The sequence below is a fragment of the Asterias amurensis genome, chromosome 19, assembly GCF_032118995.1.
Source record: "Asterias amurensis chromosome 19, ASM3211899v1".
Taxonomy (NCBI): Eukaryota; Metazoa; Echinodermata; class Asteroidea; order Forcipulatida; family Asteriidae; genus Asterias; species Asterias amurensis.
In genome coordinates, this window is record NC_092666.1 from 2,974,464 (window position 1) to 2,993,667 (window position 19,204).

The window sequence follows — 19,204 nt, forward strand, 5'->3', positions numbered from 1 at the left end:
CAGCACTCATGGGGAGACAGGTCTTTTTCTTCAGCTGCGCCACGCATCTGGAATTCTCTACCACTTAATCTTAGATCTTGTCTTTGTACCCCAACATTCAAATCTCTTCTCAAAACTTATCTTATGTCACAGTTTTTCAAGGATTAATTTTGTTTTGTCTGTTTTTCTTTGTTTTGTTTTTGTTTTGTTTTTGGTTTTTTACTGCGCCTTGAACACCCAGCAGGGTGGATACGTGTGCATTACAAGTCTTATTATTATTATTATTATTATTATTATTATTGTTATTGTTGTTGTTGTTGTTGCTGTTGCTGTTGCTGTTGCTGTTGCTGTTGCTGTTGCTGTTGCTGTTGCTGTTGCTGTTGCTGTTGCTGTTGCTGTTGCTGTTGCTTTGCTTTGCTTTGCATTGCTTTTGCTTTTGCTTTTGCTTTTGCTTTTGCTTTTGCTTTTGCTTTTGCTTTTGCTTTTTCTTTTTCTTTTCTTTTCTTTTCTTTTCTTTTCTTTTCTTTTCTTTTCTTTTCTTTTTCTTTTTCTTTTTCTTTTTCTTTTTCTTTTTCTTTTCCTTTTCCTTTTCCTTTTCCTTTTCCTTTTCCTTTTCCTTTTCCTTTTCCTTTTCCTTTTCCTTTTCCTTTTCCTTTTCCTTTTCCTTTTCCTTTTCCTTTTCCTTTTCCTTTTCCTTTTCCTTTTCCTTTTCCTTTTCCTTTTCCTTTTCCTTTTCCTTTTCCTTTTCCTTTTCCTTTTCCTTTTCCTTTTCCTTTTCCTTTTCCTTTTCCTTTTCCTTTTCCTTTTCTTTTTCTTTTTCTTTTTCTTTTTGTTATTTTGGCTTACAAGTGCTTAGTATTCACTTAAACCACAAAGTGCTGAAAAAGAAACTTAACTATAGTCTTGAAGTCAAGATGTTAATTGTTAAAGCGCGGTGCAGTTACAGGGACAGTACATGCACCCTCGATCCCAGTATGTGTGCGAGTCAAGAGCTACCTATGACCATTGCATACATTACACTGTGACTGGTGCATGAACGGCAATGTGTGTTAGTAACAAATAGGCAGCGGCTAACGACTTGTCATCAAGTCTAATAAGGACCATAACAAAGTGGGTGTACATGTATGTACAACAATACATCACTTTAGGTGAGATGATACATGGTGGTGTAGCTCCTTGATCATAACAGTCATTATATTTCCAATCATTTCACGTGGAGAGTCGCAGTCAAATCCTACTGATTCGCAGTCAAATCCTACGTACATCATCCACTATTTGAGCCTGGTTTGTGGAGCAGAATGCACAACCTTTCCAACTTTATGTACCGAGCAATTACGATTGGTGTCATGACCGGGATTGGAACCCATTCACTCGACAAATATAAACACCAGAGCTTAGTCCAGTGAAGGACCGCTCAGCAAGACAGACAAGATTATATTCTGGTTACTATTTGTGCAGTTAATACTCTAGTCCCATAGGCCTACTCTGTGAAACTTAGACTTGTAATGTGATGTTGGTAGTGTATAGCCACACATCACTGATCACCACTGCTTGTTTTCCATTTGTGCGCCTGGTTAACAATTTTAACCAGCTGGCGAAGCCGTGCTCGTTTCTGAAAAATATAATCGAAACCAAAATATAAAAAAAGAGGCAGCCCTGAACACTTGGAACGAGACAAAGAAACGGAAAAATTATCAATAAATTAAAAACAATATATATAATGAATAGGGTAGACGGCCTTAGCTTTCGATCCAATCCGGACCTTCTTCAGAGGCATAAAACAAGTACAAACAAATACATATCCATTTATAGAAAAAGAGAAGGGAAAGGGATTAAGGAAAGGATCCAGAAAGAAGCGGGAAAATAACAGCCAATCAAAGTTTCTATTTCAGAAACAATATAGGTGGCTATGAACCAATAGGAGTGAAGTGGCGAGGACAAAGGATGTTTAGAATGAAAGGATGGGTTACTGGACCATAAAAGTGGTAAATGTGTTGTCCGACAACAATGCAGGGAGACATGAAAGGGTAGGATTAGAGAGCAAGTTGCATCATGATGCCACTAACAATGGTCAATTAATAAGAATAGCAAGATCAAAGGTATGATGATTTTAAAAATAGGTATGAGGGACCTATGGAAAAAAGGGGGGGGGGGTAACTTACATCAGATAGTTACAGTGATGAATTTATAAAAACGACTTTAAACAAGATTAATTTATACTTTATGTACTTTATGTACATAATTTATAAAACAATATATATACATATATAGTGATACCTGTTCAAGATCCATGCGCAGATTACACAGTTTGTTGGTTTGGTCTACAGACTTATCCGATGCTAAAGGTTCTCCATATCCCTGTGGTGTCATCATACTCACACGTAAGCGAGTTTCGTCGGATGTAAGCAGCAGACGAATCTATCAATGCGATTAAACTTTCTTAATGAATACATAATGACAAGTTATGCACTAACATAAAATAATAAGTGCGAACAATTATTTTGCGCATATAACGAATTTTGGTGATTCAATAGTTTGTAGGTCTTTTAGTTGCCATAGTTTTACATATAGTTTTTCCGATAAACCCTTCCCACACTTTGGTTGGCAAAAAGAAAGGAACATCGTGATGTTCTCCTTGTAAGTCTACTGCCACCTAGCGTTCGAAAGTCTCACTATTATGTGAAGTATCTCGCGTCAGGCTGTGTTTTGAGTCTTGCGATTGAATGTGGTGTCTTCGTAATGTGCAGTTAAAAAAAAACTTGATTTGACTGTGTGCCGGTGTGGCGGTTTCAGTCTTCCGCCGTGTTCAGTTTTCCGGGACTCAGTACGGCACTAACAATTGACTACTTTCGCTTGCTGTGCGCCGGCGTTGCATGACATCCCGTATTTGGTCATTCGTAAAAACTGAACACGGCGGAAAGTTGAAACTCACCACACCGGTGTTCAAGGGAATTCTGTACGTCAAAATTGTGGTCCCCCATCGATGCGGTCCCCCATATCGATATGGGACATAAACATGAACTGAGGATGATGATTCAAAAGAGGACGATATCAGATTAAGTTTATAAACAGTTTCTACTGGGGACCGAGTCTCCAGGGGGGTGGGGGGGGGGGCTGTTGAATCTCCCGCCACATCATTCAAACATGATTTCTTTTTTAACAACTTACAAGATACATTAAAATAATTTACCTTGGGGATGAAGTTGAGTAATAGCACACACGTATTGACTATCACAATGGCCACCCCTGGTATCGCAAACATCATGTTGACGTCATCACCCACAATTGTCAAAGTTGGAACGATGAGGGCGACTGTCAAAGCAACGATGTACAGTGACGCAGCTATGTGCTTGCCTGTATAATAAACGATACGAAACTAAAATGCGCAAGGGAAAAAAATAAACAGTACGGAAATATATTGCGCAGGGAAAAATACACGGCAGCAGCAAAGTTATGTTCCAATGCGTCCTGAATGTATTAAAGGCAGTGGACACTATTGGTAATTGTCAAAGACTAGCCTTCACAGTTGGTGTATCTCAATGTATACATGAAATAACCAACCTGTGAAAAATTGAGCTCAATCGGTCATCGAACTTGCGAGATAATAATGAAAGAAGAAAAAACCCTAGTCAATTGAGGTTGTGTGCGTTTGGTTGATTTCGAGACCTCAAGTTCTAAATCTGAGGTCTCGAAATCAAATTCGTGGAAAATTACTTCTTTCTCGAAATCTATGCCATATCAGAGGGAGCTGTTTCTCAATGTTTTATACCATCAACTTCTCCCCATTACTCGTCACCAAGAAAGGTTTTATGCGAATAATTATTTTGAGTAACTACCAATAGTGTCCACTGCCTTTAACAGGCAAAGGTTACTTTTTTGTGACACGTTTGGCACTGGACACCTTGTCAAAGACCAGTGTTCTCACTTGGTGTATTTAGGCCCATCCATGCTATAATAACACATATGTGAGATTTTTTTTGCTCACCTTGTCACTGGAGTTGCAAGAGAATGAAAGCAAAAACACCCATTAAACAATTCATGAAACCATCTCAGATGCGTAAAGGCAGTAGACACTATTGGTTATTACTCAAAATAATCGTTAGCATAAAACCTCTCTTGGTAATGAATAATAGGGAGAGGTTGAAAGTATACAACTTTGTGAGAAACGTCTCCCTCTGATGTATTGTAGTTTTCGAGAAAGAAGTAATTTTACACGAATTTGACTTCGAGACCTCGGGTTTAGAATTTGAGGTCTCGAAATCAAGCATCTGAAAGCACACAACTTCGTGTGACAAAAGGGTGGTTTTTTTCTGTCAATATTTTCTCGCAACTTCGTCGAACGATTGAGCTCAAATTTTTACAGGTTTGTTAATTTTTGCATAATATGTTAGATACCCTTGTGAAGGCTAGTCTTTGACGATTACCAATAGTGTTTAGTGTCTTTAATCAAAGGCTTCAGGCCTGAAGTTTATTATTTTTTTAAGTGATAATTTTTGTTTTTAATACGTTACTTCAGAGGGAGCCGTTTCTTACAATGTTTTTCTATTATCAACAGCTTCCCATTGCTCGTAAAAGTTTGGTTGCTAGAAGTATTCTAGCAACTGTTTTGAGTAATTAACATTAGTATCAAGTGCCTTTAAAGGCAGTGGACACTATTGGTAATTGTCAAAGACACGCCTTCACAGTTGGTGTATCACAACATATTTTATGCATAAAATAACTAACCTGTGAAAATTTGAGCTCAATCGGTCGTCAAAGTTGCGAGATAATAATGAAAGAAGAAAACACCCTTGTCACACGAAGTTGTGTGCGTTTAGATGGTTGATTTCGAGACCTCAAGTTCTAAATCTGAGGTCTCGAAACGGCTTTAGAGTGAGCCGTTTCTCACAATGTTTTATACCATCAACCTCTCCCAATTACTCTTCACCAAGAAAGGTTCTATGCTAATAATTATTTTGAGTAATTACCAAAAGTGTCCACTGCCTTTTATGGAAGCCTTTAATGGTCTGAACTCACTGTCGTTTAGTTGGGAAATGCAAATATTTCTGGTTTCCCAGGCTAGAAACAGTCCAAATGCCAAGAGAACACCCTTCACACCATAAAGGACCAAGGTGAAGTATATATCATGTTCGCTGCTACAGTATTGTATCACTGGAACAATAAATAGTTCTCTCTCAGGTTCAGTCTCGTTTAGCTGCAAAAATTAAGAAGAATAAAGAACAAAATATTTTTGTAGTAATAATTATCAAAGTAATAGATGTTAAATTTGCTTCGGGGATAAACATATTATTGTTGGTTTTTACCCATACACCGATGTGTGTTAGCACTGTATACTCGGTACTATCCCGAGTCCTGTGAAAAAATATCACAGGCATGTTACTCGGATGTTCTCCCACCCGAGTAAAATGCCTGTGATATTTTTTGCACAGGACTCGGGAAAGTACTGAGTATACAGTGCTAACACACATCGGTGTATGGGTAAAAACCAAAATTAATAATCAAAATATTATATATAAAAAACCCGGTAGGCCCCTATTATGTAGCGCGTTAAACACCCAAAGGGTTAAAGCTCTCCAAACATTAATACCCTTGGTAACTGCCATTTCAATCCATTTCTAAAACCATCTCATAGCAAACATGAGCCCAAACATTCTCCTTTTTTTCGTCTTGAGAACATCTTAAAGTAAAGTTGACTCTTCCTAAGTTGACTCTTCCTAAAAGTTCTCAAAATATACATTCCTGTGTGGAGACATCTTGTGAGATCACGCTATATTTATCGTATGTGTTGTCGTATCATTCCTTATTCTGAAGACTTTCTATGTTGGGTCCATTGTTCTATTGTGTAAAACACCCAACAAGGGAACCCCCGTAAGCCCCGGGCCCCTACACACATCCCCATATCTTGTATTCCCTTTTTGTCTGAGGACTTCCCTTGTGGGGGTCCAGGTTTATCAAAGACTTCCATTGTAAGGTCCATTGTTAAATTGTGTAAAAAGACCCCAACCCCCGGAAGCCCACACAAACACACAAAAATTTCTTCATTGTCGAATTGCCTTACCATTTGCTCTAGAGACAATCTGTAAACAGTCGTTGTGTCCAGAGCAATCCAAGCAATAAAAATAAAGCAATCCAAGAAAGCAATGACCAGTACGCCGCAGATAAGTTTCCAGTCCGGTAAATCCTAACGGAAATGAAATAAAAAAAAGAACAATAAACATCTTAGTTGTTTTACTTTCCAGTGTGCCGTAACGGCTTACTAATCAGGGCCCAATTTCATAGCGCTTCTTAACGGTAAGCTATGGTGGCCCTGAAGGGACATTGAACCTATATGTTTACGTGAAAATTTACGTCAATATTCACGTAAATATTCACGATATATGCCCAAATCGCAAATATATTCACGTCAATATTCACGTAAATGTTCGCGATTTGTGCCCGAAATTGTGAATATTCACGTAAATATTTCCGTGCTCACTGTAGCAGAACAGTTTGCTATTAAAAGGTGCAAGCGTATTTCACGGGTTAGCAGAAACATTAGGCGCCGGCGGCCATATTGTGCGGTTACCGTGGATTGCATTGTGTCGACGTTATTTATTTACGTCTGATAAGCACCGGAAGGTAAGCATGCCTTTTCTTGTGCTTATACAGTTAGCAGCGCTGTACAAATGGAAATTGCACAGTAAGCACAAAATCGGCCGCTAAGCAGCGCTATTAAATGGGGCCCAAAGTTTTACTTACGATCTTTTTGAAGCGTTTCACAGCCTGTGAGAAGATCACGTGTATACGGTATGTCTTCATGAAGACAGAACCGAAGGCAAGAGACAAACCAACAGATACCAGCATTCGCTCAACCTGCAACGATAACATTAACAAGAAAGAGTAACCGCACGTTCACTTGGGTATATAATTAGTCTGGTCCCCTGTCTTTATCTGCATGACAGGCACCGGTCTTACAAGGGCAATGATTTAATTGGATACAATGATTTCATTGAATAAACACGCTGTGACGTAAGCTTTCCATATCTGCGTTATGATTGGTCCGATGTGATTTAGTGTCAGCTTGCACGTTCGATCGTCTGCATGCATCGCATGTGTGCATATACAATGTGTTACAAATTGTGTATTATCAAGTAATTCACTACTATGAATACTTGTATCAAATACATATAAGGCAGTTGCACTGAAAAGTTTGAGGCTTCAGGCCTGAAGTATTTTATTGTTTTGAGTGATTATAATTTTCTCAAAATCTGCGTTACTTTTCAGAGAGAGCCGTTTCTCATAATGTTTTACATTATCAACAACTCTCCAGTGCTCGTTACAAAGATAGTATTAAATGGGCTAACAGTTTTTTGGGGGAGTAGTACCAATAGTGCCAACTGCCTTTAATACGTTTTATACATTTTACTTACATGACACTTGATGACGATGGCGGAGTCAGGCAGGTTAGTCTTATCCCATCCTAAGGCAAAGACTGATGTGTAGAGAAAGAGACAACCGACTACAGTCAGGTTACTCAGGGAAGGGCTTGACATCTTGATAGCTCTGGAAATAAAATATTGTTAAAATAGATAGAAGCGAACTTACTTAAACAGCAAAATAAACAGTCACTAGTTTTGGTCTAACTTTCGGGACGCTATGTGGTAGCGGATTTACCAAGTAAATCCATTGTTTTTTGGTAAGGTGTGACAGCCTATACAACTACGCAAATGGACTTGTAAGTCTGCTGCCATTAAGCTTTTCAAAGTCTTGCATTGTTGCAAAAACAAAGTAGGCATGTTCCATGTGGATGCCTTTGGGTTTCCGTAAAGTACGTTTTTCTTGTCCATCCAGAAAGCTACAAGCTTCAATCCGCGTTTTGCCTGGGGTCGATTTCAAAAATATGTGGATATTTTGACTTCAATTATTTTGTCAATAAAGTTCGAAGAGAATAATGAAAGAAGAAAAAAACCTTGTTGCACAAAAATGTGTGTGCTTTCAGATATGCCTAATAAAAGGTTTCAAGCCTCGAGTCTTTTAATATTTGAGTGAAAAATACATCTTTCTTAGAAAGAAAGAAAAACAGTTCAGAGATTCTCATAATGTTTTAGACAGCTCTCCATTGCTTTTTTTTTCCCCAAGTAAGTTTTTATGCTACAGTTATTTCGAGTAATTACTTCCAGTGGCTTTAATTAAAAAGAAATCAGTTACCATGGGCCCTAACTGATGTATATTTGCAGACCTTTTGTTTTTGAATCGAATGTCAATGAAGAGAAACACCAGTGCCATAGTGGAGCCAAATGAAGCTAAAGAGAACACAACCGCTCGGGTTTTCCAAGAGATTTCAAGAGTCATTTCCTGTTTAGTCACACCATCCACCGGAACGTGGCCACCTGATGAGATAATAATTACAAAATAATTGTAACAAAAAAGGGCGCCACCAAGAGTAAGCATTTTTGTTATATATATTTTTGTTTACATTTTATTATTGGTTTATTGAAATCATTCAAACTTTACAGAGTTTTGTTAAAAATTACAGACAAAAAAACAGTCAGAAATACAATTTGTTTTTATAAGTTAAAAAGTAATTTAGTTGGGGCCATAGCAGGGACTAAATAATATGTAACACATAATTGAACGTCGAATAAGCAAGCACATAAAAAGAACGGCGAATGGATGGGGACCAAAGGCATACCAAGTGAGTGAAAATCTGAAAAGGCGAAAAATCATTATACAAATACAATTAAAGTTTGGTAAACAAATTTTTTTTCGAGGGCCTCGAATCTTTTTGTTTTGAAACTGCAAATCAAGTTGCCGATGGCCAAATAGTCTCGTCTCGAGCATTCTAAAAGCCAAACGGAAGTAGGAGGAAAAGAACAGTTTGTTTTTGTATTCTATTTACGGATGGGTTTTTTTCTGCGAGGACATAAAACGTTCCCGATTTTCGGCAATATCTCAAAAAAATGCTACCACTTTTTGATATCGTAGTTTTTTTATATGCAACTTTGTATGATCGAAATCCACAACGGGTTCCAACGACAAAACTGTATCCAATCCCCCAATGTGAATGTCAAGGTTACCACAGGGGCTATAGCTTTGAACAAAAACTAAACAGGGTCAGATGATGGGAGTTGCTTACGAAAAGACGATTGCTATGGAAAAGCCCACCAAGACCTGGAAATCTTTACGTCGGGAAGTGGTGCCACTGGCAATCTTATCAACAATGAATTGTATCTTCCCTCTTTCCCCTGCTCTACATTTTGTTTGTATAGAAAATTACAAGGGAGTCCGCAATTTAAAGACACTGGACTCCTTTGGTAATTGTGAAAGACTTGGTGTATCTCAACAAATTATGTAAAAAAAAAAAAAAAAAAAAAAAAAATGGTCGTCGAAGTAACGAGATAATAAAAGAAGAAAAAAAAAAAACGCCCGTGTCACATGAAGCTGTGTGCTTTGACATGCTTGATTTTGAGAGCTCAAAATCTTATTTTGGGGTCTCGAAATCAAATTCAAATATTTTAGTGGAAAATTACTTGTCTCTCGAAAACCAAAATAACGAGAGGAGGTTGTCAGATTAAACCAAGACTAGAAGACAACCTAGGCAGACAAACTGCAAACAAGGAGACAAGAACAACAAAATATAGGACCTTATAAAAATATAGGACCTTATAAAAATTATAAACAAGCGGGCAGATTATGTCTACATAGTCTACCTTGCCATTTGATGCCAGTGTCTCCATAATTGAGAAGCTGTTGCGAGTTTGTCTCGTAAACCATCACTGTCTCAAGATGTTCCCCTGTAACAAAACAAAAGAGAGATGTCGATTTTAAAGGAAGTGGACACTATTGGTAATTACTCAAAATAATTATTAGCATAAAACCTTTCTTGGTGACGAGTAATGGGGAGAAGTTGATGGTATAAAACTTTGTGAGAAACGGTTCCCTCTGAAGTGCCATAGTATTCGAGAAAGAAGTAATTTTCCACGAATTTGATTTCGAGACCTCAGATTTAGAACTTGAGGTCTCGAAATCAACCATCTAAACGCATACAACTTCGTGTGACAAGGGTGTTTTCTTCTTTCATTATTATCTCGCAAGTTCGATGACCGATTTAGTTTAAATTTACACAGGTTTGTTACTTTATGCATATGTTGAGACACACCAACTATCAAGGCTACACTGTAAAAAGTATCCGTATTTTAACGGACTCCGTAAAGTGAATTATTCCGTAAATTTCGCCGTTATTTTACGGGTTTTCCGTATGTGCAAATATTAATTATGCTAATTAGCGTAATTACAATCAACCACGTTTGCCCAAACACCTACACATAATAAAGTACATGTAGGTACATATTTAGTTTCAGCCACAACCGTGTACACATGTACAAACCCACGTTAAGGGATTTTATATTTTACGGAATGAAAAACTTTGTCCGTGTAATTTTGCTTCAGGAATACGGATTTTTTTTTCCGGCAGCAAAATTACCGGAACTTTTTTCTCATGGGGGGGGGGGGACAATAAACCCCCTCGTTAAACGCCTGCGGTAATATTCATGGCGATTATTTTTGTATAATGATAAAATGGACAATAGCTTTTCAAGGCTTTTATCTGGCTCAATGCTGATTATTTGCGAAGGCGTTAGTTTTCGACAATATCGCCACAAATGATAAATACAGTTTCCTTTGTGTTTACTATAATGAGCGTTTTGTTGGGTTAGAGCTAACATTATTTCATCATCATTAGCTTCGACAAGTCAACTGTGAAGGGATGAATCAATAATGATCTATAAAAAACTAGATGGATTCACCAATGCGTAGACCTACTAATGACTATCTAGTTTTATTTTGATGTTTCTTTTTACTCTACAAACAAAAGCTATAGCGAGGTTTACTCCTATACCGCATTATACAGTGTATCACTTTAGGTGGCTGGGCGGTCCAGTGGCTAAATGGTTAAGACTGTGATGTTAATAGTATAGATAAGTCCTTGACAATTCTAGAGCAGTGTCCAACCAACTAGACCACTGAGATTGCCCGGTAGCTAGATGCAGTTCAAATGCTCTATATTTTGTCCTAAATAATAGGATGTAGCTCGGAACGATTAAATCACATGATTGCGTAAAGTATAAACGAAAGAAAACGAAAGGAAACAAAATGACAAAACGGGGAAAGGGTACGTAATCTTGACCCAATAAACTGCATAATCCCAAAAAGGATAAGTTAAAATAAGAATAGAGACATTGGATTATTAAAATTCGTTTTAACGAAAATGTAATAAAGCTCCATTACAAAATGAATCTTAAATTAAATGAAGAATGTCTTATTTTTAAACCTTGGGCTTGCTGTATATAAACTCTCTCGCCTTGGCGTTGTCCTCTTTCAATCAAAAATTTTCCCTGCAAGAAATGGAACGGTAAAGCAGATTATGAGATCATTGTAGACTGGCTTTACTCATGGAATTTTCTCTTGAACAATACAATAAAATGCAAGGCCAAATTATTGGCAAAACATGATGCACTGTTTCGCATTTTTTAAATAAAAAAAAAAAAAAAAAAATCCGTAAAGGTACGTCATTGTTTTAACCTTGCGATGCCAATATAATGTTCAATCCTATGAATGGCATTAGAGTAAGCCAGCATGCAGTGTGCTGGGAAAACTTGTCCACCTCATTTGCAATGTTGAATTTCGTACGTTTTCCAAAGCTAGTTTCTTTTCCTGACGTTAAACAGAAAGTTTAAAGGCACTGAGATGGACAACATTGCTAAAACTTAAAATAATTTGTTGCATTAAAACGTACTTGGTAACGAGCAAATGGAGTTATTGATATTAAAAACATTTTTAGAAACGACTCTCTCTAAAGTAACTTCATTTTTGAGAAAGATGTAATTTCTCTCTCAAAATAATTCACAAACTTCAGACATGAAGCCTTTAATTATGCAAAGCACACAAAGTATTGCGACGAGGGTATTTTTTCTTTCATTTTTCTCTTGCAACTTCGAAGACAAATTGAGTCAAAATGTTCATAGGTTTGTTATTTTATGCATATGTTGGGAACCACCAAGTAAGAAAACTGGTCTTTGACAATTACCAAAGGTGTCCTGTGCTTTTAAGCTGTTTGAATTGTGTACAATTAAAACATAAGAAGTAGTCAACTGTTTACCAATAATCCCGTGAAGTCGAGGTTGTCAGCGTTCTTCAGAATGACTCTAGCCATCTCGTCATCGGAGTAGCTGAAATCTTCGAGTCGTCGTGGAGGATCAAGACGCTGCAGGTCAGCTATGGAAGCATTCAGAGCTAATGCTACGGCTATAATACCGTCATAGGTGTAATAAAGCACAGTGTCGTCAGGGAACTCGTTGTTGTAGTACTGATAATGTTCAGGGAGGGGCTTCTGAAACGTCAACAAAAATTATATTTGAAAACAATAGTTGGTCTGAAAGATATCTCAAATTGTCTTTGAAACAGCGGACCGGTATGTGTCGTAAAAAACCCCAGCGGATACACGACCTTGCCTATGCTACTAAAACTTGTAAATATGTTGTTTCTCTCAAGTCAGAAAAAAATGAACTTTCCATTGCTCGTTGTTGTAGTAGTGATAATGATCATAATGGTCAGGAAGGGGCTTCTGAAACGTCAACACAAATTATATTTGAAAAAGTTGGTTGGTCTGAAACATATCTCAAATTGTGTGGGTTTTCTTTGAAACAGCGGACCAGTTTGTGTCGTAAAAACTCCAGCGGATAAACGACCTTGCCTATGCTACTAACACTTGTAAACATGTTGTTTCTCAAGTCAAGGAAAATGTGATTTAATTAAAAATCATACGCAGAGAACTTTGAAAAATGCTTAGCCAAGGGCTAACTGCCAGTGTCACGAACTAGTGGTAAGCTAGAGCTAGTTTAAGTTTGCAATTGCGTGTAGCTTTCGGGATGTATCCATTATGATTGGTACTCGCCACTCCATTGAAGTTCACTTCATCTAGCTGCACCCGTCGAGGGTTTCCATTGAATAGCAGAGTAGAGTTAACGGCTGATGTGATCTGCTCCTGCGTGCAAGGGTCAATGACTGATTGAGGGGCGTTCAGCCAAAATGCGTTGTTTGCCCAGCCTGGTGCTACCCACACATACTTAGCTCCATAAACTCCAGAAATGTACGCCTTTGGAAGCAAAGCCGGAAAACACATGTCTGTGTATTAGTTAATTCCGACTGATCATCATTTTTTTTTTAATAACCATCAGTCCAAAAGTTAAACAAGAAATCTAGTAATGGAACTTAAAGACTAACTAATTACACACATCTGATTAAGTAGTTACGAAAGTTCGTGCATATTTGTATGTAATTAGTTAAGTGCTATTCACACGGCAGCAAATTTAACTGGGGTCCCTTGCTGAACGTTTAGCATTATAAAATGTAGCAATGTTTGACAATATTTAGCAAGAGAACGTGGACAGCAGAAACAATTGTTGCCCTTTCACACGGGGTACATTTTGTCAACTTTTACAAACGTGCTAAAGTTTAGCAAGGGACCCTTGCTAAATTGCTATCGTGTGAAAGGGGCTTTAGTCTGTAAAGGCTATACCACTGATTTTGTTGTAAACCCTTTTTACCGTATTTCCCTTGAACACGATGCCCCCCCCCCCAAAAAAAAAAAAAAAAAAAAACTGACGAAGGAAGTTTTGCCTCATTGAGGCACTTTAAATTATAGGCAATTATCTGTTTTAGGTAGTTCCAAAGTATTTCGCACAATAGAAGTACTTTTTAGTGGCCTGGTGATGGTGTCGTGTGAAAGGGGCTTTGGTCTGTAAAGGCTATACCACTGATTTTGTTGTAAACCCTTTTTGCGGTATTTCCCTTGAACACGATGCCCCCCCCCCCAAAAAAAAAAAAAAATAAAAATAAAAAAAAAACTGACGAAGGACGTTTTGCCTCATTGAGGCACTTTAAATTATAGGCAATTATCTGTTTTAGGTAGTTCCAAAGTATTTCGCATAATAGAAGTACTTTTTAGTGGCCTGGTGATGGTGGATTCATTAGTTGTTGTTATTTATTTTCACATCTCATGCAGCAGAACACCCTTACCTGACAGAAAAGTTTCAGCAGTTCATGTTGGAAGAAGCCGGTAAATATAATCCGTGCATCTTGGCGCTAGAAATGTAAAGAAAATACAAACTGTAAATAGTAAAACTGTAGCAAACGCTTTGGTGTTTAAAAATAGTAATTCATAAATACCTCAGACAGTTTCGCTATTCCTATCGGTGGAGAGCGCGTCACGTGGGGGTGTTTAAACCTTTGATAATGACCAGTGTTTATAACCGGTTGTGAGCGGGACAGTTTCTTCAATCCTATTGGTCGAGAGCAGAGGCTGGAACAGTTGTGCCACATAACGCGATACGCGCGACGCGCACAGCAAACTCCTTATAAGGAGTTGTTGACCCGATCCCCCGAGGGCCATACCATTTCAAAGCTGGAGGGGTGTTGTGTTGAAAGAAATCATTGAACAATTATAATTTTTGCATTTATTTTACTTCTTGACAAAAAGTGTTGATATTTTTTTTACCGAAATGGAATTTATGAATGGGAATCAAAGTGTGTTGAATCGGTTTTCAACTAGTTGTTTAAACCCGCCGAGGCCTGGTTCTTTATAATTTACCTTGACTTCGTCTCGGTAAAATTATCAAGAACCAGGCCTCGTTGGGATTAAACCACTAGTTGAAAACCTCTTCACCACACATTGATTCCCCTTATCTAAAGTGCTCGGGATTATTACAAAGGTCAACCAAGGCACTAGGAGGTCTCTATTACCTTAGTTAGTACACGTTTATCAGGGGCCTCTTTCATAAAGCTGCTTACCCAAAGCAGAGCATATGGCTTGACATGTTCCTGCTTAGCGCAATTGAGCAGGATACCAGTCACAAATTTGATAATTTACCTCGACTTCGTCTCGGTCAAATTATCAAGAACCAGGCCTCGTTGGGTTTAAAAAACACGTTGAAAACCTCTTCACCACATATTGATTCCCTTTAAATCAAGTATCACATTCTTTCTAATTTAAATTTGGCCCTTACATGGGTCCTATTTTTGTTAGTTTTCAATACCAGGGTCGGTCCCCGGAAAAAAACACTAGCAGTGTTACCAGTAGCTTTTAAAATGCCTGCTAAGAAAAGTTGATGAAGAGAAGTTCTGTTTTAGATGTGGGTTGGAACTGAAATTCCTGTCATGAAATCAAACTTGGAGTCACAGAGGTGAAAGAAACAGAGGAAATTACTTACTGATGCCACAAAACTGTTTTGTTTCTTTGTGGCGTGTCGTGTGTCAGAGCAGTCTCGTTCACCGCTGACCCAAGGAGGCTGATGTTGCCAGCATCTGGACCCAATTTCATAGAGCTGCTAAGCACAAAAATTTGCTTAGCATGACATTTTTTGCCTTGATAAAAACAGGATTACCAACCAAATTTCCACGTGATTTTCTGATAAGCAAACAACAGCTGAAAACCTGTAACAAGCAAAATGCAACTAATGAACAATTAATTGTCAATCCTATTTTTATCAAGGAAGAAATTTCATGCTAAGCAAATTTTTCTGCTTAGCAACTCAATGAAATTGGGCCCAGATTACAGGTTCGAATCCCGGACATGACACTTGTTCCCAAAAGCAGGACACTTGGCCAAAATTACTTCGTAAAACGTTGGGACGGGGGGAGCACTCTATAGCTGCCCTATGAGGCTCCTGAAGATATAATTGCCGAAATCCTTACGGACTGTGAAGGTGGTAACCCTGTTTCAGCCGCAGGAGTAGGTGGCTCCTGGTGGATGATACCCACGCCTACATCCTTAAAAGCTGTGAAGGGGGTAACCCTGTTTCAGCCCCAGGAGTAGGTGGAATCTAGTGGATGATACCCATGCCTACATCCTTACGGACTGTGAAGGGAGTAACCCTCTTTCAGCCCCAGGAGTAGGTGGCTTCTAGTGGATGATACCCATGCCTACATCCTTACGGACTGAAGGGGGTAACCCTGTTTCAGCCCAAGGAGTAGGTGGCTTCTAGTGGATGATACCCATGCCTACATCCTTACGGACTGTGAAGGGAGTAACCCTCTTTCAGCCCCAGGAGTAGGTGGCTTCTAGTGGATGATACCCATGCCTACATCCTTACGGACTGTGAAGGGGGTAACCCTGTTTCAGCCCAAGGAGTAGGTGGCTTCTAGTGGATGATACCCATGCCTACATCCTTACGGACTGTGAAGGGGGTAACCCTGTTTCAGCCCCAGGAGTAGGTGGAATCTAGTGGATGATACCCATGCCTACATCCTTACGGACTGTGAAGGGAGTAACCCTCTTTCAGCCCCAGGAGTAGGTGGCTTCTAGTGGATGATACCCATGCCTACATCCTTACGGACTGAAGGGGGTAACCCTGTTTCAGCCCAAGGAGTAGGTGGCTTCTAGTGGATGATACCCATGCCTACATCCTTACGGACTGTGAAGGGAGTAACCCTCTTTCAGCCCCAGGAGTAGGTGGCTTCTAGTGGATGATACCCATGCCTACATCCTTACGGACTGTGAAGGGGGTAACCCTGTTTCAGCCCAAGGAGTAGGTGGCTTCTAGTGGATGATACCCATGCCTACATCCTTACGGACTGGGAAGGTGGTAAACCTGTTTCAGCCCCAGGAATAGGTGGCTTCTAGTGGATGATACCCATGCCTACATCCTTACAGACTGTGAAGGTGGTAAGCTTGTTTCAGCCCCAGGAGTAGGTGGCTTCTGGTGGATGATACCCACGCCTACATCCTTAAAAGCTGTGAAGGGGGTAACCCTGTTTCACCCCAAGGAGTAGGTGGCTTCTAGTGGATGATACCCGCGCCTACATCCTTACAGACTGTGAAGGTGGTAACCTTGTTTCAGCCCCAGGAGTAGCTGGCTTCTGGTGAATGATACCCACGCCTACATCCTTAAAAGCTGTGAAGGGGGTAACCCTGGTCACCCCAAGGAGTAGGTGGCTTCTAGTGGATAATACCCATGCCTACATCCTTACGGACTGGGAAGGTGGTAAACCTGTTTCAGCCCCAGGAGTAGGTGGCTTCTCGTGGATGATACCCCCTCCCTATCCTTACAGACTGTGAAGGTGGTAACTCTGTTTCAGCCCCAGGAGTAGGTGGCTTCTAGTGGATGATACCCATGCCTACATCCTTACAGACTGTGAAGGTGGTAGCCCTGTTTCAGCCCCAGGAGTAGGTGGCTCCAAGTGGATGCTACCCACACCTACATACTGTGAAGGGGGTAGCCCTGTTTCAGCCCAGGGAGCAGTTGGCAATGTGCCCCCTGGTTGATAGTTGATTTGGGTCAAATGCCAAAAAATTGTAAGTAAAGCCCTCGCATTACAGTGGCTGTCCGATTTTGTGGTGTTAGGCAGTTACAAAAAAATCCCATAACCGAAGAACCTACCTTGATGCTTTGAAGATGGAAATCAAATTTGGATAAATCTTTGACGCGCTCAGACAAAACAACCTGCATATCGTTAGCCTCCAAGATTAGCCGAAATATTTCCATTTGCTGCATATGAAAAACACAAAAAAAAAAAAAAAAAAACAGTCACAAATTGAAATTGCAAACAATAGCATTATGAAACACTAAATCGTAATAACGCACGCTGCATGCAGAAGGTCGAATGTACAAACTGACACTATACATTACCTCGGACCAATCATAAAGCCCGGTTCATACTTCCTGCGAATGTTTCGTGCTATGCGAATTTCATTGCGTCACAAAGGGGAAAGGAGCGCGGGCAATTGTTGCGTCACCAAAATTCACTTCGCCTTCGCATTCGCAGGAGGTATCCGGGCATCAGAAAGTCTTTGTCGCAGCACGTTCATCCAATGGACCCTTCCCATGAAATATGCTAATTACATTCACGCATGCATACAGACCCTGATGGTTGGCAATCGCCATAAAGTTGTGCACTAAGCAGACGCGCAATCGCGTCTGCGTCACGCACCCATTAGCCGTGTACAAAACAGCGCGATGTTCCCACATTTTGCCAACCAAAACGTTAGTGCGCACGCGCTATGTGCAATTTACATATTTCATGGGAAGGTCTATTAAATCATTGTATCCAATGTTGGACCAGTGCCTGTGTTTATCCTTGCGAGAAAAAAAACAGGGGAGCAATCTCATTATCGCTCTTTCTTTCATTGAGGGCTCTGTTTGGGCGTGTGACAAAGAGCCGTAGGCCGTTTCCGAATTGGCGGCTACGGCTACGACTACGGCTGGACCGCCGAGTAGTCATGCATTGAAGTATAGGACTCCCTTAGTAACACCCCTGGCAACGGTCGTATCCGCAGCCGTAGCCACCAATTCGGACACTGCCGTATACTGCGAGAGGTACGACAATTTGCGATTAGAAGCCATTTTGTTCCCCACGAAACGCATGGGCGAACACGGGAGGCCAGACTAGGGTTGTGTTGCATTTGGAGACAAATGGCGTCCAGCAACCACGGGACCAAAGAAAACTGGTCCCTCCATGGTGCAACTCTCTCAATACACAGCTCTGTTGTGACGTCACATGCAAGGGGTCTACTTATACACTTTAGCAAACTCACCTCCGCAAATTGCTGGGACTCCTCGTAAATGAAGGCAACTCGACGCCAGCCCATCTTCTTAAGCACTTTCACTATTGCTATACAGCTTAGTACTGGGTTGAAAATTGCTCGTACGGTGTATGGATACACAGACCTGTCCTCTAACTTCCGTGCCGATGATAAACCAAACTACAGTGAAAAGAACAACGACAACTGTTTAACCGCGCGATGTCACTTCGGCCTTGTCGATCTGCAGCCAGTAAACCGTCAGGAAACGGGGATAACTCATATGTAATGTTTACTTCGCACTTTGTTTGCAAAGCTAGCAGCCTTCTAGAAGTGAAGAAACAGTTTAACTAAACAAAATTAAAAATATTAATTTCCAATTTGTTTTTATAGTTATTCACCTAAGACAGTTTCACTATTCCTATTGGTGTAGAGCGCGTCACGTGGGGTGTTTAAACCTTTGATAATGACCAGTAAAAAATGTTGAAACATGGGCGTGACACGCGAGCTTGCACCTGTGCTTATAAGACAGTTTATTCATTCATATTGGTATAGAGAGCAACGGCCGGGACAGTTGTGCAACATCACGCGATATACGCACGACGCGCACAGCAATCTCCTTATAAGGAGTTGTTTACCCCGAGGGCCTAACCATTTCATAGCTGGAGGGGT

General features: G+C 39.9%; 1 protein-coding gene across 1 annotated transcript; it reads right to left on the reverse strand.

The window, feature by feature from the left end:
* Window positions 1-1,017: 1,017 nt before the first annotated feature.
* LOC139951473 (gamma-aminobutyric acid type B receptor subunit 2-like) lies at window positions 1,018-18,692 on the reverse strand. The gene is made up of 15 exons (XM_071950385.1): window positions 18,548-18,692; window positions 17,394-17,501; window positions 14,035-14,100; window positions 12,911-13,111; window positions 12,116-12,346; window positions 11,288-11,351; window positions 9,669-9,752; window positions 8,198-8,348; window positions 7,389-7,521; window positions 6,718-6,831; window positions 6,038-6,160; window positions 4,996-5,173; window positions 3,170-3,333; window positions 2,257-2,397; window positions 1,018-1,591 (listed from the first exon to the last, which is right to left on the reverse strand). The coding sequence occupies exons 1-15, from the start codon at window positions 18,599-18,601 to the stop codon at window positions 1,514-1,516; spliced, it is 1,890 nt and encodes a 629-aa protein (XP_071806486.1). The 5' UTR covers window positions 18,602-18,692; the 3' UTR covers window positions 1,018-1,513.
* Window positions 18,693-19,204: the final 512 nt, after the last annotated feature.

Coding starts and splice junctions, on each gene's coding strand:
- LOC139951473 (XM_071950385.1), bottom strand. CDS start 18,601: ATGGGCTGGCGTCGAGTTGCCTTCATTTACGAGGAGTCCCAGCAATTT. Junction 14,101..17,393: donor TCCATCTTCAAAGCATCAAG/GTAGGTTCTTCG, acceptor TTACATTTCTAG/CGCCAAGATGCACGGATTAT. Junction 8,349..9,668: donor CACTGGCATCAAATGGCAAG/GTAGACTATGTA, acceptor TTATCTCATCAG/GTGGCCACGTTCCGGTGGAT.